Source organism: Marmota flaviventris, unplaced genomic scaffold (assembly GCF_047511675.1).
Source record: "Marmota flaviventris isolate mMarFla1 unplaced genomic scaffold, mMarFla1.hap1 Scaffold_44, whole genome shotgun sequence".
Classification (NCBI taxonomy): Eukaryota; Metazoa; Chordata; class Mammalia; order Rodentia; family Sciuridae; genus Marmota; species Marmota flaviventris.
The window spans coordinates 2,486,265-2,506,278 of NW_027288268.1; the positions used below are offsets into that span (position 1 = coordinate 2,486,265).

At 50.7% G+C, this 20,014-nt stretch overlaps 1 protein-coding gene and 1 pseudogene across 1 annotated transcript; one reads left to right on the forward strand and one right to left on the reverse strand.

The window, feature by feature from the left end:
• The window catches only part of LOC139704195 (protein-tyrosine kinase 2-beta-like), a 44,115-nt pseudogene extending 33,138 nt beyond the window's left edge, over nt 1–10,977 (forward strand).
• Nucleotides 10,978–13,689: 2,712 nt separating this feature from the next.
• On the reverse strand, nt 13,690–19,880 carry LOC114080254 (neuronal acetylcholine receptor subunit alpha-2-like). The gene is given in 5 exon segments (XM_027921825.2): nt 13,690–13,815; nt 14,856–15,736; nt 15,739–15,815; nt 18,133–18,205; nt 19,835–19,880. Coding segments are annotated over 4 exon segments (1,119 nt in total). The 5' UTR covers nt 18,168–18,205; nt 19,835–19,880.
• Nucleotides 19,881–20,014: the final 134 nt, after the last annotated feature.

Sequence of the window (20,014 nt, forward strand, 5' to 3'; positions counted from 1 at the left end):
TGAGTCCTTCTCTTTTGTCTGGGTAAGAGGGAGCCCGGCTTCCTCTCTGTCCTTTTCTTTCATCCCCCATCAGAGTTGCCATTCAGAACTGGCATATCTCAACCAATAGCAACAATGTCAGTTTACTGATGCTCCTTACAGGGGGCTGTGCCCCAGGTTTGTGTATCTCCTCCCAAGGAAATGCCCCATGCCTGAGTAAGCCCAACCAAGAACCAACAGATAAATCCTTTTTTTAAAGAGAGAGGGAGAGGGAGAGAGAGAGAGAGAGAGAGAATTTTTTAATATTTATTTTTTAGTTTTCAGCGGACACAATATCTTTGTTTGTATGTGGTGCTGAGGATCAAACCTGGGCTGCACGCATGCCAGATGAGCGTGCCACCACTTGAGTCACATCTTCAGCCCCAGATAAATCCTTTATGTGAAAATAAAATGCTTTGGTTCAGAAGGTGGAAGCAATGTCCTTAAAAACTAAACATATTTAAAATAGTGATGTTATTTAAATTTTATATATAACTATATAAAATTATTGAAAATTACACATACACACATACACACACACACAATCTCAGTTGGCTCTCCATATTCATGTGTTCTGTATCTATGGATTCAACCAACCAGGAATCAAAAATATTAACATAGGAAAAAAATCTCATCTGTACTGGATATGTACAGACTTTTGTCTTGCCATTCCCCTAAAATTACTGTATGCCAGCTATTTGTGTAGCACTTACATTACATTAGATGGCAAAAGCAATCTAGAGATGATTTAAAGCTTACTGAGAGATATATGTACATTTCATGCAAATACCATGCCAGTTTGCTCAAGGAACTGGAGCATCTGCAGATTTGGGGTATCTACAGGGTGTCCTGGAATGAATCCCCCTTGAATATGGAAGGACAGCTACGTGTGTGAGAATTTACTTATCCATGGACTAATCATATCTGTCGATTTGTAACATGACTATGAAACATAACTGTTTGGAAAAGGGCCCAAGGGAGGAGTCATGGTCTCAATAGCAGCCTGCATGGACCCTGTGTGTGCAGAACACCACTGGGGGAGTGTTAGGCAGATGAGAGGCCATGATGCTCCACCAGGTGTCTCCAACAGGGCCAAGGAAATGCCACACCACATTCTTCAGCAACTCTGAGAGAGCAAGTCTGTGTCCCCCATGATGCTCTTGTATCACTTCTTTGTGCTCCTGTTTGTAGCAGCTGATTGTCCACCCCCTTGCCTTGTCCTGTGCCTTGTGCTCCTTTGTTTCTCCTGAATAGGTCCCTAAGGGTCTGTGTGCCAGCTCCCCTACGCTCACCAGCCCTATGGAGTACCCATCTCCCGTTAACACACTGCATACCCCACCTCTCCACCCGCACAATGTCTTCAAGCGCCACAGCATGCGGGTAGGAGGGCACTGCATGCTGAGTCCCGGCCCAGACTGAGGAGGCTGCTGGAGGGAGGTGGCCTGGGATTCTAGGAACCCTACATCCTCAGCCTCAGGGGGGGCCCTCCATGCTTCTGTGTGCCAGTCAAGTCATTGAGGTGTTCTGTGACTCTTCCCTTTGCAAATATATCAGAGTTGGGATGAAGTTAGGCTCTGCTCCTTGGGACACCAGCTGGATACCAGCTGGAACTGCCCTTGTCCACACTGGTGCTGTGGCAAATGATGTAAAATTTTCATCCTTTTCTGAGCCCCAGAGGCAGGGTGCAGTGCAGTAGTGTGGAGACTGGTGGGTAGAGTGCAGCCAGGCCTGGTGGTGCTGGAGAATAAAAGACCCTGGAGATTCTGCCCCACTCTGCCGTCCTGCCTGATTGCTAAATGTCTCCTTCATCAGAGGAAAGAAAGGCTTCCTGGCGGCTGCTTCTCCTGCTGCTGCTTTTGTAAAGGTGCTGCTGGGTGGGAAGGAGCTTCGGGGGTATTGTGGTTACAGGCTCATGAGCTGCTAGAGAGGGGGCTAAGCCACCTCCTCAGTGATCGCTATGTCATCAGTGACTGTGAGACACTGAGTGCTTTGTGGAATATCTGTAGATTGTCAGATCTTATGTAGCAAAACCATCTTTGCTTGAAAGCAGATGCTCACTTGCCACCAATCATCTCCTTTAATGCAATGACCCCTTGCCGCTTGTTGCCATGAAATCTTGACATATTTTACCAAACTGGGTTACAAAACAGGCTAAACTCATTATTTTAGCTCTAACTTGTATATATGTCTGATATTTCAGGCTCAAGATATATGTCTCTAAAAATTTGGGGGCAAGGGAATATGTGTTTATCATAACAGATTTGGAAATTTTGGGCAAGTATGTTGACATATATCTGTACTGTTATTCTTTATTTAGTAAAAATTTGAATTCACATGGTAGCTTCAAATTCCAGGCAGCGAGATCTGTTGTGAAATAAATTTTCCCCAACCTACCTCGTTTTTCTCTCTCACATTAATTTAAGCAATTTCTGTCTTTTCATATGCTTAACAATAATAAAACTATGGTTATAAGCATGTACTATAATTTAGGCAGTATGAAGTTTCTCTACCCTTCAGCCCTTGACTCTTTATCCATAATTAATTAAGTTTTAGGGAGCTTTACTTTAAAAATTGTGCTTTTAGAAAAAAGCTGTTTTGTATATGTGAGGGGCTGCATGGCCTTTGTCTAAGCCCTGCTCCACTGGGAGGATTTTGTTCCCTTCCATAAAGACAGACTGAGCCACAGTCAGAGTCACAGACCTTTTGTGTCAGAGGTTTAGAAGTAATTGCCAAGAAAAAAAAACTGCCTGCAAGAACATAATGAGCACTTCTTTAATCAAACAAAAAAAGATTAAAAATATAGATCAGAAACACTGAGAAAATTCTCCCCAAGGCGAAGCGCTGACGAGATCCCCTGAAAGGCATTTGGAAACATTAAAGGAACACTCAGAGATGGTAACAATAATTTTCCTCCTGACTGTCCCCATGGCCTGGCTCATCTGGGAGCCTGTGGGATGCCGCAGAGTCAGGATGGCAGCATCTCCTTCCTGGAGTCTTCGCAAGTCAGTACTGAAGTTCCACAGGCCACAGTGCACCTGTGCACTCGCGGGCGCTGTCCAGGGTGCTGAAGGAGGAACACGTGGTTTTGCTTTCAAGGAGCTTACAGTCAGTCAGAAGGAGCAGGTCAAGTGCAGGCTCACGGGTAATGTGAGCCAGAAAGTTGTGGGGGCCACGAAGCAGTTGTTCAGAGGGGAGAGTGACTCCTGCCTGCTGCTGGTTTTCATGTGGGCCCTGAAGGATGGAGAAAATTTGGACTGGAAGAAACTGGAATGTAGGGATGGAAGAGGCAGGGGCAAGTGGGGTGGTGTTTGAGCAAGGAAGGGTATATATGGGGGGGGGGAAACGAGGCTGGCAGGTGTCGTGGCTCATGAACATCATTTTAAAAGACAAAGGGAGTGTTAACTCTCCATGACCTGGGAAGAATACCTAGAGTGTATTTCAGAAAAACCAGCCTAGAGATTCAAGGTTGAAAAGGCTCTCATTTTTTCCTTTGGTCTTACTATGGAATTGAAAGACTCATTCTATTGAGTCTTCTAATATTGGTTCGTTAAAGTTTTTGCTAAGATTAAGCTTGGAACACACAAAGCATGAAAGTGGTGGCATTTGTAAAATTATACAGTATTTTCTGGACTCCAGTAACTGATATTTTCTGCATTGAATCTTTCTCAGTCTGTGTATTTTTTTTTCTTACACCTAGATATTCTTGTCTCTGTATATAGAACCTCAGGCACTTAGTTCCTTTTTATCACTATTTGTCAATAGCCTGGGGCAGCCATACCATTGTGTTTACAGGTATTGACACTTAACCAAGGATATTTGTGGCCTCAAAATTTGTTCATTGTGGAGTATCAGATCTATGCCTGCTTCAATTGCTTAATGAGTACTTATTCCTTTTTGTGTGGCTATAACAAAATGCTTGAGGCTGGATACTTTATAGAGAAGAGTGGTTTGTTTAGCTCATAGTTTCAGAGATCCAAGAATGAGAAACTGACATGTGCTTAGCTCTGGTGAAATCCTTCTGGCTACATCACAGTCTGATGGATGGCATCACGGTGGGAGCACATAGGAAGGAGAGATCACATGGCAATACAGAAAACAAGATCCCAAGAGGGATACATTTTTCATAGCAGTCCCCTCTCTCAAGAATTAATGCACTCCTTCCACACCTGGCCCACTCCCATTAGAGAGCATTAAACCATTTGTAAGAGTGGCACCCCTGCAGCCTAGTTATGTCCCACCTGGCCCCATTTCTTTTGGAGGTTCCAACACCTTGGCACTGCCACATGGAACCCAGCCTCCATTCAGCACATGAACCTCTGGGGGGCAAACAATGCCCAAACCATAGCACTCTGTTTCTGTGAAGTAGATCATATATTCAGCAATCTCAGGGTTGTAAAATACCTTTACATTCTGAAATCTGTTTTCTTTTAAAAAGGTCTAGCTCAGTGATCCTCAGCTGAGGTGTTTTGCTTCTGTGGGGACACTTGGCAATATCTGGAGATATGTTTGTCCCAGTGGGGAGGGCTGCAGGTACCTAGAGGGTGGAGGCCAGAGGCTGCTTTGCATCCTACAAGGAAATTTCCTTGAAGTAAAGGATTGATTGTCTGGCCCCCAACACTGGCCTAACTGTTGTTTACTGATCTCCATGAGAAAAGGAACATCTCCTATTTTAAAATTGCTATTCTCCCAGCACCCAGTTCTCTGCCTGCTTCATAGTATTGCTTAATGGGTACGTACTGAATAGATCATTGAATAAGAAATATTTTAGCAAAAAAAGCTAACTTGTAGTGAAGGTATTATTAGAAATCAAGATTGGTAACTGAAGCTAAATGAACTGTAGGTAAACTGTCCCAATGCAGCTGTTTTTAGACTATACTGTAATATCCAAGTTTATTTTATAGGGTGTACTGGGAAAACTATTTTGAGAGGCTTGGCAGGGATTGTGGCTTTCTAAAAGTATATAGAGTTTTTCTAGAATTTTCTTTACATGATTTGTGTGTGCACTGGCCACTTTGAAGGAAAGGAACTGTTTTAGTTCATTTTGTGGTGCTGTAACAGGACACTGGAGACTGGGTGATGTATGATGAACAGAGATCGATCTCTTACAGTTCTGGAGGCTAGGAAGTCCAGCACCAAGGGCCACAGCTGGTGAGGGTTCTCTTGCTGTGTCATAGCTTGGCAGAGGCATCACCCATGTGACAAAAACAGTATGGGAAAATGAGGGAAGGAAGCCTAACTCGTGATTCTGTCAGTCTCCCCTCCTGTGCTAACTAGCCCACCCCTGCTTTGGTGGCACTGACCCATTCATGAAGGCAGAGCCCTCGTGGCCTAGTGGTCTCTTAAAGTCCCCACCTCCCATGCTGTTGTGCAGGAGATTAAACATCCAACACATGAACTGTGAGGACCACGTTCAGACTATAGCAGGAGCTGGAGTGCCTGTGGGCTTCCTTGTCATGGCTGAGTTCTGCCACTGGCAAAGGCTCCCTGTAGAGTACTCAAAAGGATGCCCCTGGCACTCTCCCTCCATCCCAGATGCTAAGGGAATCACTGTACAGCAGGGGGAAAGCAGAGTAGTTGGAGGGACTAAGCAGATAATTACACAATTGAACCATAAAAAGGAGGAGGGAAAATAGGAAAACACCCGAGCTTTCCATTCATCAGCTTGGTCTGTAGGTCCGCAGTCCCACAGGTGAGTGAAAACAGGGTGAGGTTAATAAAGCTGGGGAGAGGAAGCACTTGCCTTGAGATCTGCAGAGCTTTGCTTCTTTAAATTTCATTCTTCATCTTGCCTCGTAGCTCCTGCACTTCTGGCCTTTGGTTAGATAACCCTGGTGGCTACCTTAACAAAGCTGAGTGGGACTACATACCAGAGAGCTGGAGGTCACACCTGTGTCCCATGAAGCTTCCAGGACTGCCACATGGCACTTAGATGGAGAAAAAACCCCAAAGGGCTTCCAGAGGCTGGCTTTGCATTTCTAAATCTATTAAATGACAGCAACATCACCAATGCCAACTGAGAAAATATAATGTTAAAATGTCATTGACAGTTCACGTCGCAGCTTGAGTACGGTGCATGTTTAGCAGTGTGTGCTGGGGTTCATCATTCCTGCTGCCACCAGGGCCGTGTGTGAGGCCAACACCTGATAATAACTGTCTGCATATAGGGCTGCCGGGCTAAGAAAAAGCTAGAAAAAAGTGGCAGCAAGGCCGAGGCTTGTGGCTCCCCTGAGGCTCTTCTGGGGACCGTCCCTCCTCCAAGCCTGGGGATGGGGCTCATTGCATCTCTCCTTTCTCTCCGCTGTCCTCCCAGGAGGAGGACTTTATCTGACCCAGCAGCAGAGAAGAAAGATTCCCAGTGGCTGAGGCAGGAGGAGAAGTCCTTGGTGAGCCTGCGCGGAGCCCTGGAGGGGTTTCCCTGCTCTCCCCGTGCCCTCTTTGCCTCCCACATTGTGGGACAAATGCATGCCATGCATTCTGATGTTCAGTTCCAGAACCCTAAGTTGTTGCCTTTGGTCTCCTCTGCAGGACCCTATGGTTTACATGAACGATAAGTCCCCATTGGTAAGTCACCTGGAGAGGCCTCTTTTTAGAGCCACAGCCTGGGAAGGCCTTGTCACCCCAGGAATCACCAGTCCTTGGGCCTGCATGTCTCCTCCTTGGGGCTGCCCATCTTGGGACCCTCCCACCCCATGGCCATAGTCTCTAATCACACTGTGGAGCAGGGTGAGGGAGGGGGGGACAGTGGGTGGTCCCCAGAGCTGAAGAAGTGACTGTTATCTTCCCTTCTTTCCTTGTAGACCCCAGAGAAGGAGGCCGGCTACAGTGAGTGTTCCTGCCCTTCCTTGGGGAGTTCCCACCTGGGTCTCTGTGGTACCCCATCTTTGTTTACTGCCTGTGCAGGGGGCAGCAGAGTATGCCTGCAATGTGAAGGACCATCTATTTGCCTTGTGTTTAATGCAGCATCTGCAAAGGCGGTCAGCTTACAGTGGAGTGCTGCTCCCTGCTCTGCCCACCTCCTCGGTCCTCTTCTCGGTCCATCTCCTGCCTGCCTTTATTTGGCAGAGTGGGTGATTCTCGCCTTTCCACTCCTCACTCTGGTGGAGGAAGGTTAAGTAGCTCCACCCACCTCCCCCACTTCTTAGGTCTTCTCCAAGCCCAAGGGATGAATGAGACCAAGCCTAGGAGATTTCTCCAGAAGCTTGTGCTGAAGTCAGGGAAAGGAGGGGGAGGAGCTGATGATAATGATAAGAAGAGCAAGGACAATGGACACAGAGAACTTAACACAGGGCAGGCACCAGCCAAGTCACAAGTATTAACTCATTTGTATTGTAGCAACTCAGAGACAGACAGTGTGTCTCCATTTTACAAAGGATGCAACTGAGACACAGGCTGGTTGACAACTTGCCCAGTGTCACCCAGCTGCTAATTAGCACGGCTCAGGGGTAAGCCTAGGCTCTCTGGTTCCAGGTGACTTCAGAGCTAACCCTCTTATTCTGCAGATGAAAATTGAGACCGGGGGAATACAGATGTGCTGTCTTGGGTGGCAGGGCTCTTTGGTGGCGGAGGTGTGAGCAGAACCAGGTGTTCTGATTTCCATCCTGTGCTTTCCCTTCCAGCAGCTGCGCAGGGCCTGTGTGTGTCTTTGTTCATCAGAGTGGGCATGAATAGCAAGGCTCTGCTGGTATTTCATTTACTTGAGCCCCAAATGCTCAAGGAAAATCATTATAGCATCCTCATATATCTACCCATGAGCAGCTGATACACCAGGGTGGGGGCTCCATGGACCCCCATTGCCTGTAGAGAGTGAGGCTTCTTTTCCATGGGTGGCCAAGGCCAGAGTGTTGCTATCCCTTGGGCCTGTGTCCATCAAGGAGGAAGCATGCCAGAGCTGGAACTCCCATGAGGTCACCCCATCTCTGCTGTGACTTTGATTTTTTTTTTCTTTCTATACAAAACCACAGAGTCCAGCATGCTCTTCCCCTGCCATCTTCCTGATATTGGGGCCTAATACCCCCGGAGTCTCCTGATAATGGAGGAGAGGGCTTTGCTTGATCATCAGTGGGTATGAAGGCAAAGGCCAGCTGCTGAGACCCCTCTACCCACTTACTGACTCACTGTCCTTCCCATTGCAGCAGAGTTCACAGGGCCCCCACAGAAGCCACCACTACTGGGGGCACAGGTAGGTGTTGGCTCCCTGAAGGCTGGATATGAATTGGAGTGGGGATTCCCAGGACTGAATTCTGTGGTCTTTAAAGACAAGCACCTTGCCTCAGGCTACCTCAGCTGGTACATGTAGAAGCAGGGGTAGAGCCAGGCTCCTGTCCCCACTGCCTGACCCAGAGGAAAGCTCATAGGTGCATCTCTGGGGGAGGACAAGTGGCCCCTTTCTCTTTTGAGCCACCCTTAAGCTTTTGGCACCCCCCCCACCCCGTCCTTGCAATAGCCTGGTTGGCCACTGGTATTCTTTGCTCTAGAACAGTGGTTCTCGATGTCGGCTGCCCATTAGAATGACCTGATGGGCACTGACCAACCTGGAACCTAAGGCTAGGTGATGGTTCCATGGGTCTGGTGAGGCCATCACCAGAATGTGATTAGGCTCCCTGGCTGTACAGCCATTGTCCTGGAGGCAGAAGGGAGGGATACACGCCCAGGAAAGGTCACTATTGCTCCACAAAAGAGTCCTTCCTGGTGGGCTGGTGGCTGAGTTGCCTACCCACAAAAGAACAGCAGTGGTAGCAGGGTCCTCCCAGGTCCACCAAGCCCCCTCTGCTTCTTGTCCTTAGTCCATCCAGCCCACAGCCAACCTGGACCAGACCGATGACCTGGTGTACCTCAATGTCATGGAGCTGGTGCAGGCAGTGCTGGATCTCAAGAAGGAGCTCTGCCAGCTGCCCCCTGAGGGCTATGTGGTGGTGGTGAAGGTGAGAGCCCAGGCAGAAGGGACCCGAGGAGGTGGGGCTGTCACCCCTGAAGAAGGGGGTGGTGTCTCCATGGTTCCCATGGTCAAAGGGAAGTTGGTTCCTGGAAACCCCAAGAAGTGCTCTGGCCAAAGCAAAAGGGCTTTCTGGAAAAGAAAACAGCAGGTGGTAACAGCTGCCCTGCGCCTTCCTCCCCTCAGAATGTGGGGCTGACTCTGAGAAAGCTCATTGTGAGTGTGGATGATCTCTTGCCCTCCTTGCCATCATCTTCGAGGACAGAGGTAGGTGTCCTATCCTAGATGGTGTCGAATCTGTCACTTCTCCCCGTACCTCCACCTGTTCCTAGTTACATTTCTAGCAGAGGCCCCTGAGCCACCTGGGCAGCTCCATTTCTGTCCATCAGGAGACTGCACAGCATGTCTGGGCAGCAACCACCAGAGGGCCGAGAGGCCCCCAGGAGCTTGGCCAGCTTCTGGGGTGAATTTCCTATCGGGTCTCAGATTGCCATGAATTCTCATTGAATGTGGATGTGCAAGAGGGCACCCCTGCCTCCTCTCCCCACCCTTTATCCTTTATCTACTCACTGGACCAAGGTCAAGGTGATTGTGTCATTGAAATCCTGTCAATGAAGCCCTGGGAATCCTGGTGTTCTGCTGACACAGCCCTGTGATGGCCACCAGGGACCTAGCCTGATCCCTGGGACCTGTGAACGCATTATCTTACAAGGCTAAAGGGGGTTGGGGGATGTGATCAGTGTGAGGCTCTTGAGAGGGGGAGATTATGTGGATTACCCAAGTGGGCCTGTGTCCTTATTAATGGGCAGCGGGCGGAAGGTCAGACTGAAGGGCTGTGATGACAGAAACCAAAGTCAGAGGCAGACTGCTGCTGGAAGGTGCAGCTTCAACACAGGGAAAGGCAGGGAACACCCTGCCCAGCTCTAGAAGGAATGCAGTCCAGTCTGCACCCTGGTGTTAGCCTCATTGGGCCTGTTCAGAAGTCTGACCTGCAGAACTGTAAAGGAATGACCTGTGCTGCATGGAGCTGCTAGGTTTGTGGTCATTTGTTACTGCAGCTGTAAGAAGCTGATCCAGAGCCACTGGACATTTGTCGATTGTCCGTCTGGAAACCAAATGTGGACCTCCCATGGAGCCCTGGGATCCTTTGCCTCTCACGGTCAGCCATCTGCCACATGATCCATGTGGCATGTGGCCCATCCCATCACCACCCTAACCATCTGCCTGCTCAAGGCAAGACAGAGCAGGGACACTTGGGACAATTCTCAACCTGCCTCTGGGTGGCAGCAGTAGCCCACAGAGGCACCCCATCTAGGCAGGTACCATCAGAGAGCTGAGATGGCCACCAGGGACCTAGAGAGCTTTAGGGCAAATTTCCTGAGGAGAGGTCAGGTGTGATGTGATAGCTCTGTATCCTAGGGATGACCATGTACTCACTCGCTCATTCAACAAACATCTCTTGTGTTTCATGTGCTCAGTGTGCTAGGCTCTGGGCATGTGGTGGTTAAAAAAAAATCCCAGATCTCTTGATTTGATGGTAGACAGTTACAAAACGGCACAGGGACATGGACCCTGACCGTTCACTTGAATGCTGGTGGTGTGAAGGGTTGTTGCGACCGGATGGCGTATGGGGTGGGGTCAGGCAATGCTCACACATGATTGGCTAGGGGTTGGGATGCCCACTCCAATCTGTATGGGGGGCTGGATTCAGCCAGGCCTAGACCCACCTTGTCCCCAGGGACTTCTGACTACCTCAGCCAATACCCTTCCCCACGTCCAAGCACCTCGCCTCTCTGTGTGCTTTCCCTACAGATTGAGGGGATACAGAAGCTGCTCAACAAGGACCTGGCAGACCTTATCAACAAAATGCAGCTGGCGCAGCAGAATGCCATGACCTCCCTGAGTGAGGAGTGCAAGCGACAGATGCTCACGGCCTCCCACACCCTGGCCGTGGACGCCAAGAACCTGCTGGATGCCGTGGACCAGGCCAAGGTCCTGCCAATCTGGCCCACCCGCCTGCAGAGTGACCTAGGGTGGGGGCCACCCGCCTGCGTCTTCCACCCCCACCCATCATGCACCTCCCCTGCCTTGCCTTTAGTCACATGGTCTTCTCAGGGAAGGCCCGGGGTGAGGGGTCCTTCCCTCACCACTTTGCAGGACCCCCTCCCCGCCCCCCCCCCCCCGGACTGTGCTCTTCAGGCTGCAGCTGGATGGAGGGGACTCTGGATATGGACGCAGGGTGGGTGTGACAAACATGGTTCCGAGGTCACTGTCGCCGCCAGCTACCCTCCCACCCCAACCTGGGTTCTGGAGCCTCATTGGGGTCACAGTAGTGTCCCTAGCAGCCAAAACGGCTTATGCATGGACATGGCGGGCCCATATTGGAGCCAAGCTATTTCTTCTCCTTCCTCTTCAGCCCTTGGGGATCCCCTGATGCACAGAGGGGCCATGGAAGGGCTTTAGGGGTGGGGGGGTCAGGAGGCTTGTAAGATGGGGCACTGGCTGGCTTTCTTGTACAGTGTATATTCAAATTTATTTAATGTGAGTTTGGTCTGGACTGACAGCTGGGTTCCCTCCTGATGGGGAACCTGGGACACAGTCCAAGAACAAACTGATTGGGAATTCTGGCACAGGACACTGTGTTGTTATCACACCAAGTATCAGGGGAAGGAGTAGAGAGACAGTGGCCAGGACTGGACTTTGGACCACAATCTGCTCTCTCCCTGGCAACCTCCTCTCTTTTTTCCTTTACCTTCCCTGCCTTTTCTTACTCCTCCTCTTCTCCCTCTACCCCCTTTTCTCATCTGATCCCTTCCTTTCTCAAGTGTTTGTGTTGAGCCTTCTCTTACCTTCTTTCTATCAGATTTGTGGTTGAATTAAACTCGTACCATTTTCTTTGTGGTTTGTTGGACTGTGGTGTTGGTTTGATGTGCCCTTTGTGGGAGGAGGCTGGCCATGAACCACAGCCAGGCAAGAGATGGATGGTGTTCTTTTGGGTGCAGATCAAGGGCTGATGGATGCTGGGCCGGTGGCCAAGGAAAGCACCTGGCAGTGGGACAGGTGTGCTCCAGCCCTTTGTCCCAACTGGTCAGTAGGGTAACTAACTCAGGGGCTGCTTTCCAGGAGGGACCCAGGGCAGTTTCGTCCATGTGGCATCTCTTTCAGCTGCACCCAGACCACTTGGGCTCTGGGGGGTCACACAGCTGAAGGAGCAGCAGACTTGGCTTTATTTAACTACTTTACTCACATGCAAGATGGATGGACAGAAAACATGAACAACACAGATCTCCATACTGTCCCTGCAGCAGGAGATCACCTCTGGGAGCCTCAGTTAGGCAGAGAGACAGGGGGTGGGGGGTGGGGGCTACAGAAAGAGGAGGAATGAGGCCAGAGGGCCATGGAGTGGGGGGGGTCTCAGGAGAGAACTGAGGAGCAGGGCCTGGGCCAGGGTCACAGGTCTTTCCAGATGTGTGAAGGAGTGTTGTGTGCTGAGGAGGAGGAGGTTCAGAAGGACAGGACCCCAAGATGGAGGGGAGTCAGCAGTTTGCCCTACTCTGCTTCCTGCTTGGGGCTCCACACTGTCTGGACAGCCTGGTGTACACCTCTGGTGGCTACTGTGGTCCTGCCCTCAGGGGCTGGACAGAGCTCAGGAGAGGCTCGACCCACCAGGCTCTGCATTCCTCAGAGCAAGAACAAGCTGCACAGAATGGCCCAGAGAAGGTCAGACATGGTGAAGCTCTGGGGAGGACAGGAAAGGCAGGCTGGAGGGACACCCTGAGGGCACTGGCATCACCCAGCAGGCGTGGAGCCAAAAATGTTCAGTGTTTCCCCTCCACCACGCACAACATGGAGTGCCGATGCCCCTCACCCTGTGCTGTGCTAGGTCCTAGGGAGAGAGAAACTAAAGGGTCCCTGCCTGGGAGGAGTTCAGAACTGAAGGAGCTTGAAGCAGAGATCCCCAACTCCAGAGAGGTGTGCTGACCACAGACTACTGGGACCAGGGCACTGTGGAAGAACAGCCAGGGATGGCCTTCACGGTTTGCTCACTGCAGGTTCATGGGCACACGGCGCCCACAGCAGCAGCTCTCAGCTCTGGCTGCCTCTCTACAAGGAAGAGGGAGTCATGATACCTCAGGGAAGCCCAGGGTGTGCTGAAGGTGCTTTGGGTGGAGGGGAAGGCCTCGCTCCACTGGCCCCCCCACACTTGCTCCCTGCTCCTTCTGTAAAGTCCCTTGTTCCTTGGCTGCTACACCACACACCTCCAAGACCTGCAAACTCACACTGAACTACTGCCTCAGCCTGGTTTAAAGAGCCCAACCTACACTACCAGCCTCCCCAACCCTGGCCTGGGGGTTCCCCTGGGAACTTTGGGCTCATTCTGAAATCTAGACCATTGCTCATAGACCCTCCACCCCTGAGGCAGCCTCCCCTTCCCCCATGTGCCCCTCCCTCAAGGCCATATTGTTTATCCTTGTGCTAGTCCCACCCCTCTGAAGGGCAGGGTCCTCCTTCTTTTCTAACTCCTCTGCTTGCTAATCCTGGCTTTCTGTCCAGCAGATTCCCAGTTCAGTAGCATCACAGTGAGTGCTCCAGGAAGACCTTAAGAGCTGGTGCTCTCTCCCCAGAAGCACCGCAGGCAGATGGCGCTGGCCCAGAGGGCACTCTAGAGGCAGCTGCAGTTAAAGGTGGTCATTGCTGGCTGGCAGGACTGCCTTGGAGCCAACATAAGGGACATGACATCAGATCATTCCAGCCAGGAACGGAGGCAGAAAGAGCCCCAGGGTTCCCAGGAAGCAGACGATGATAAAGAGCCAGAGGAAGATCCTGTCGATGACCATGGCAACACACTTCCAGTCTTCTCTCACCTGCGGGAGAAATGGGCTCACAGTGAAGCGGCCAGGCCTCAAGAAGTGTTCCTCTCATGCTCAGCCCCTGTAGGGACAACCGCAAGGCAGCAGCAACTGCCCCCTGAGACCCAAGGGGAAGCTAAGACTGGCACAGGTGCAGAGATGGGGTGGAAGGAGAAACAGAGCTAGCCGAAGCCCCATACCACCCTCTCCTGTGTCCCACCTATGTCAGCCTCCACACTGCCGGAGCTCAGCAGGTTCGGGGCAAAGGGACTAGAGGGACACATACAGGTGCTGGAACCATCTAAGGAGATGGACTCCCAGTGGCTGCAGTGATTTCAGAGCAGAGAAGGTAGTGGGTGGGGTAGGTGTGACTCAGGGCAGGTTAGTGGGTGGGTGGGCTTTGTGCAGCTTGGACTCCCAGCCCAGGCCAGGGATGGATGCCTAGCTACTCCCAAATTAATGATTAATTTTCTCATTCACTCATCAAGTCTACCCAGTGATACTTTCCAGCCTTTCACCCTTCCCTGAGTTGATAAGAAAGTGCTGATGCTGAGTGCTAGATAAGGCAGAGGCTGCGGAGAGGCCCAGCCTCGTACAACCAAGAATCTGTAGGGTTTGTGGTTGACTCATGAGCTTCACAGAGGGCCTCATGAGCAAAGAGGAGAGGGGACCATCTAGCATAAAAGAGGAAGGCCACTGCCACAGGGGGCTAGCCCACCAGGCTCTCCTAATGCCCCCTCCACCTCCCATCCCTGCCAATTCCTGTAGGTAGTGGCATAAGCATGGCACTGCAGAGTCCACATCTAAGCATGTCTCTGCTCACTGTCTCCCAGTTAGGCTGAGCAGGGACATTCTTGACCTACTGCCATCAAGTGTCCCAAGAGACAGCTAAATGTTCTCTCACAATTGATTCCAGACTCTTTGGAGCCATGAATGGGTGAGGCCAGCCCTCAGGGAGGGGACCAGGTTGGTCTAGCTACCACCTTGAGGTGGGAGGGTTCCCTGCTAAGCTGGTAGGGTCTCCCAGGGGAGGCCATCACCCAGATCTCACTCACCAAAGAGTCAGCATCCTCAGACTGCAGGTGGTCAGCAATATAGTGCATACCTTCCAAGGCTTTCTGTATGCAAGGTGACAGCAAGATCTCAGGCTCCCCAGAGGGAGCCTCGGCCCTGGGCCCTGAGGTCTGTGGGTTCAGGCATCTGTGGCCATAGATGATACCCATGGAGGGGGCTGGGCAGCCTGCACACACCCATCTGCCTTTCTCCTCCTCCTCCTCCTCTGCCTCCTCTCTCTCCTCTGCGTCCATGTTGGTCTCCAACCAGTAACAAGATGGGCCGAGTTTCAGGCCTGGGGAGTCGTGTGGCTCCAAAGGAGGCCGGTTCATCAGCAGCCACCGGGGCACATGTCCCAGCAGGGCCACCCGCACCCAGCGGGGTATGCTGTGGGTGCTGGGGGAGCTGTGGTGCACGTTGAGCACGAAGAAGACGGTGATGACGATGGAGAGGGTGACGAAGATCATAGTGAAGAGCAGGTACTCGCCGGTCAGTGAGAGCAGCACGGAGATGCACAGCGTGATCTTCTCGCCACAGTCAGAGGGCAGGTGGAAGACCAGCACGGTGAGGCAGGAGATGAGCAGGCAGGGGATGATGAGGTTGATGGTGTAGAAGAGCGGCAGCCGGCGGATGACAAAGGCGTAGGTGACATCAGGGTAGATCTCGGCGCAGCAGTCGTACTTCTTGCTGTTGTAGGTGCCCGTGGCATTTATGATGGCCCACTCGCCACTCTCCCAGTAGTCCTTCAGGTCCACCATCTGCTCCATTGGCTCCAGGTAGATCTTGGCCTTGTCATAGGTCCAGGAGCCAGACTTTATTTTACAATTCTGCTGGTTGAAGGGGAAGAAGGTGACGTCGATGCTGCAGGAGCTCCTGTAAATGTCGGGGGCAACCAGTGCACAGTGCCCATGGAGAAGAGATGCGCTGTGGTCATGTGGGTCACCACAAACTCCCCATCTGCACTGCGGAGAGAAGACCAGCTGGGGGCTCTGCACACCCACCTGACCCACCCAGACTGCTGCAGAGAGCACCCTGAACAAGGCAGTTCTCAGCTGGCCAAGTGTCCCATCTTTTGCAAGGGTATAAAATTTCCCCAGAAGATGGATATACTTGAGTTTTCTTTTTCATATAACATTGTTTTAATTTCAAAAGTTGGAGTTTTGAAGAACACTGGAAAGTACCAAGAATTTTTAAAATACCCACTATTAACATTGTGATATTATACATGTCTATTCTACTGTCACACAGACGATAATTCTGATGGTTTTGCATATTTGAGGTCACAGGGTGTATGCAGTTCCCTTGCCTGTTTTATTCCTTTAATATTTTAGAGTGATAATTTTGAACTGTACTTTCCTAGCACACAGTGAGCAAGCAGCCTCTTAGGTAGAAGATCATGACTTTTCCACTTGGATCTTTTGTTCTTTGCTCAAGAGACCTAAGATTTTGGCTAGTGAGGAAACTTCCTGGAGTCCATGCACCTAACCTCAACCACTAGGGCCCCACTAGGAGGCAGCTTGGCACCAACAGGAGGCTGGATGGAGTGCTCAGGGAGGACTCAGCCAAGGGAGGGGAGGAAGCACCACAGCAGAGGGCCCTGCAGGAACAAGAAATAGCTGGGGCCAAGGAAAACCTTAACAGTGCTCACTGGGGCCACCAGGTGGGCATCATAGTGACTGTGGTAGATGAGGTTGGGGACTTCGTGGGAATGAGAATCCAAAGACCCACAAGGACTATGGGGACACTGGAACAATGGTGACCAGTCAGATGGGACTTCTTCAACTCCCCCTTAGCTTCCTATGGTCTATCCTAAAGTACAGGGAATCAGAATACAAGGGAGTTTCCCATGGATTAGTTCCAGGGTAGAGAGACAGACTGGCTGGAAACAGGAATTTTGAAAGAGAGTAACAAATACATCAGGCAAAAAGTCAAAAAGAAAGAAAGAAAAAGAAATTAAAGGCATTTTTGTCATTTCACATAGTTTCCACTAGATGGCAACATGCACCCATTTGGTGGAAGGAACAGTTCTATTGATTGGCCAGAGTGCAGTGCCTGGGTGGAGCAGATGTTTCTTTATATGTCTACGGAAGTTTGACTGGACTTTTCTTGTGAAAATCGAGTCTTAGTGGTCATGGCTTTATTGACAATCCTGAAATGTGAAGTTGTATCTGACCCTAGGACTTTGCTCATATCGCTGCCAAATGCTCAGGAAGCAGAAACTAGAATGTTCCTGGGTGCCAGCTCCTGGGTACAGAGCAATGGGGTGGGGATGTGAGTCAGCAAACACAGGTACCTGCAGTGTCAGACCTGCCAGGTCACCCAGTGGCAAGTGTGTGTTTACCAAGATGGCTTAGGTGAGAGGGCGCTGGGCCTGCCCAGGACCAGACAGTGTAAGGAACTGGTGTAAGGAACCACTGACCTCTCTGGAGGTCTAGAAATGGACTCTCTCTCTCTGTTTTATTGTTCAAAAATATCATTTCCATGGTAGGGTCTGAGGGATTGGGAAGTGCTGGGTAAGCTGGTTTCTTTGCTGCAGAACTTAAAACAGCATTTAAAACGCTATTGTGCTCTGCTGGCTTCTAAAGCCCTTGTCAAGGGATGACAGACATACACTGTGATCCAAAACCATGACCACAGAACCTTGTCATAGCTATTCATATCTTAAGGAAGCAGCAACCTGCTTTAGAAAATGGTTTTAGACAATTATAACACCTTCTTTTAAATTTGAACTTCTTAACTTCACAATGAAGAATCGCCTGATACCAAACATACTAATAAAAATATAGATTTCTATTTCTCCTGGGATTCTCTATAGACTCCTCCCCCACCCCCGCCCTCCAGCTTCTGTTAGCTTCTAGTTGTTAGGGTGAGATTGATCCTTTGGGTCTTGAATCCAAGGCAAGTATAAGAAAATATGATTAAAGAAAAATCATACCCAGTGAATTTGTTCTTCAAAGGTGCTACTATAGGATGCCACTTACCTGGTCAGACAATATTGCCATCCTCTAAAATTTCAACTCTTAGGTGTTTTTAGAGAGTCTGAACCACATTTTCCAAAGGATACTCAGAGTTGGAAAATCTGTCCCATATCACCGTGCTACAAATGAATACATCTTCAGTGCCCAGTAAATGTCGGTGTGTAGGAGGGAGAGAACAGAATGAAAGGAATAAAAGAATACAGAGGATGGGGTTCTCTGCTAAGCATTGAGAGGGAAATGATGAAGCCCTCCCCTTTACCATCCCTCCTGGTGATCTTTCCAAGGCTCCATGGCTTCCTACTTGTTGTAAAGGACAATGCCAGGGATCCAGATCATCTCTGAAGGGACCCAGAGGGAGGGTTTTCAGTTCCAACCAACATTTTGGGGAACGCACATCAAGTTGGGGCATATTACTGTCCTCGGGCATGTGGTAGTAGGTTGAATCACATTCATTTTACAGATGAGGAAAATGAGGCTCAGAGAAGCTGAATAACATGCTCAGCATCTCAGGCTAGTCAGAGGTGGTGAAGGATTGATGGCCTAGGTCCCACAGCAGTGTATGTCCTCACCTCCTGCCCAGCCCCTGGCCCAGGTGACCAGACCATGGGGACAGTTGCAGTGACCTAGGTTCTAGGCCTACCCCAACTACACACACAATACCTTCCTTGCTCTGGTCCCCAGTTGGCATATCTGTAAAGATGAGCCTCCTGACGCTCCAACAGCTCTGGGATGAACAGTATCCACTCAGAGCCTCTGGACCAAGGTCTAATTTAAACTAAGTAGCTGAAACACCACACCCCAACACCATCTGGGGCCCCCTGGGGGACAGGAATTACAGAAAGGGCACTGGAGGATCAGGCACCCATTCAAAGGACTCAAACAGAGATGCCAATCAACATTCTGGTGGGTGTGGCTCTCTGCATGTTTACCTCTGCCCAGGGACAGTCAGGTGCTGGTAGGGCAGGGCACCAGCTCCTCTTTCTCACATTCTACTGCTACCTCCATGTCAGAGGCCTTCAGAGCAGAAGAACAGAGCAGGAGGGGTAGGAAGGGAGGGAACACACTGGGGTTCTCATGAGACCTGTGCTCTAATGAGTCTGCCCTAGGAGTGGCATATCCAGGAGGGCCACATGCTCTTTGGCTGTCCTTCCACTGAGAGGTGGGGTCTATGGTCCCTCCCTGAATCTAGCTGGACTCCTATATTGCCCTGACCTACAGAATATGGCAAGATGGATGCTGAGCCCATTCAGGCCATCAGAGACCAGCAGGTTCCGCTTCTCTCTGGGGACCCTCCTTCTGGGAGCCCTGAGCCACAGGTGGGAATCTGACTTCCCTCCTGGAGACACCGCAGGGAAAGACCCCGAGAGGTCCTGGGCAGGGCCAGGAGGCCAGCCAGGCCCACCCTTTCACAACTTTCCAAACACCCCTGCTGTGAGTAAAGTTTGTCCTTAACCCTTCAGAACAGGACAGCCAGCAGCCAGATGCTCCCACGTAGTCACCATGCAAAGCAGAGGAAACACTCAAACTCCTGACCATGAAACTGAGATAGGAAGCATCCAAGTGGCTCTAGTTGGCGAGCTTCGGGTTTTTCAGGCAACACAAACAGGGACACTCAGCGTTCTTTGGTAGAAGGAGCTGAGCCAGGCACTTGGGTGCCCTCATTACTGGCCCATCCACACCCTGCTTCTCTTTTCCTCAGCTGTAAAATGAGCAGAATGAGACCTCCCTGGGGTTTTGGTGACAATGCAGCCTGTCCTCAAGCAGCAAGGAATATGAAATGTCCATTTCTAAGAAAGGCATCTCTGGCTCTCTGGTGACATGTCCAGGGAGTGGACTCAGAGCCTGGCCATGCAAGCAAAGTCCTCTGGAGAGGCCACTTGCAACCAGATAACCCAAGTAGCAGGTGTTCACCAACCTTGAATGCAGCAGCTTGCCCCTGTCAGGGAAAGGTACAGGGAGGGGCGGGGCGGGGCCCCTCGATGACTGTCCCCTCCCTGCTGGGAGAATCCTCATCTGCCTCAGCCAGACATTGGTGGTCATCATTTGGTTCTTCTCTCCTGGCCGGTAAGAGGGAGAGGGCAACAGAATCCAGAGCACAGGGTGAGAGAGAGGGGCTGCCGGGACCCCCACTCACAGGAAGAGCCTCTGTGTGGCACCCAAGCCCAGCATCCCTCCCAACACTC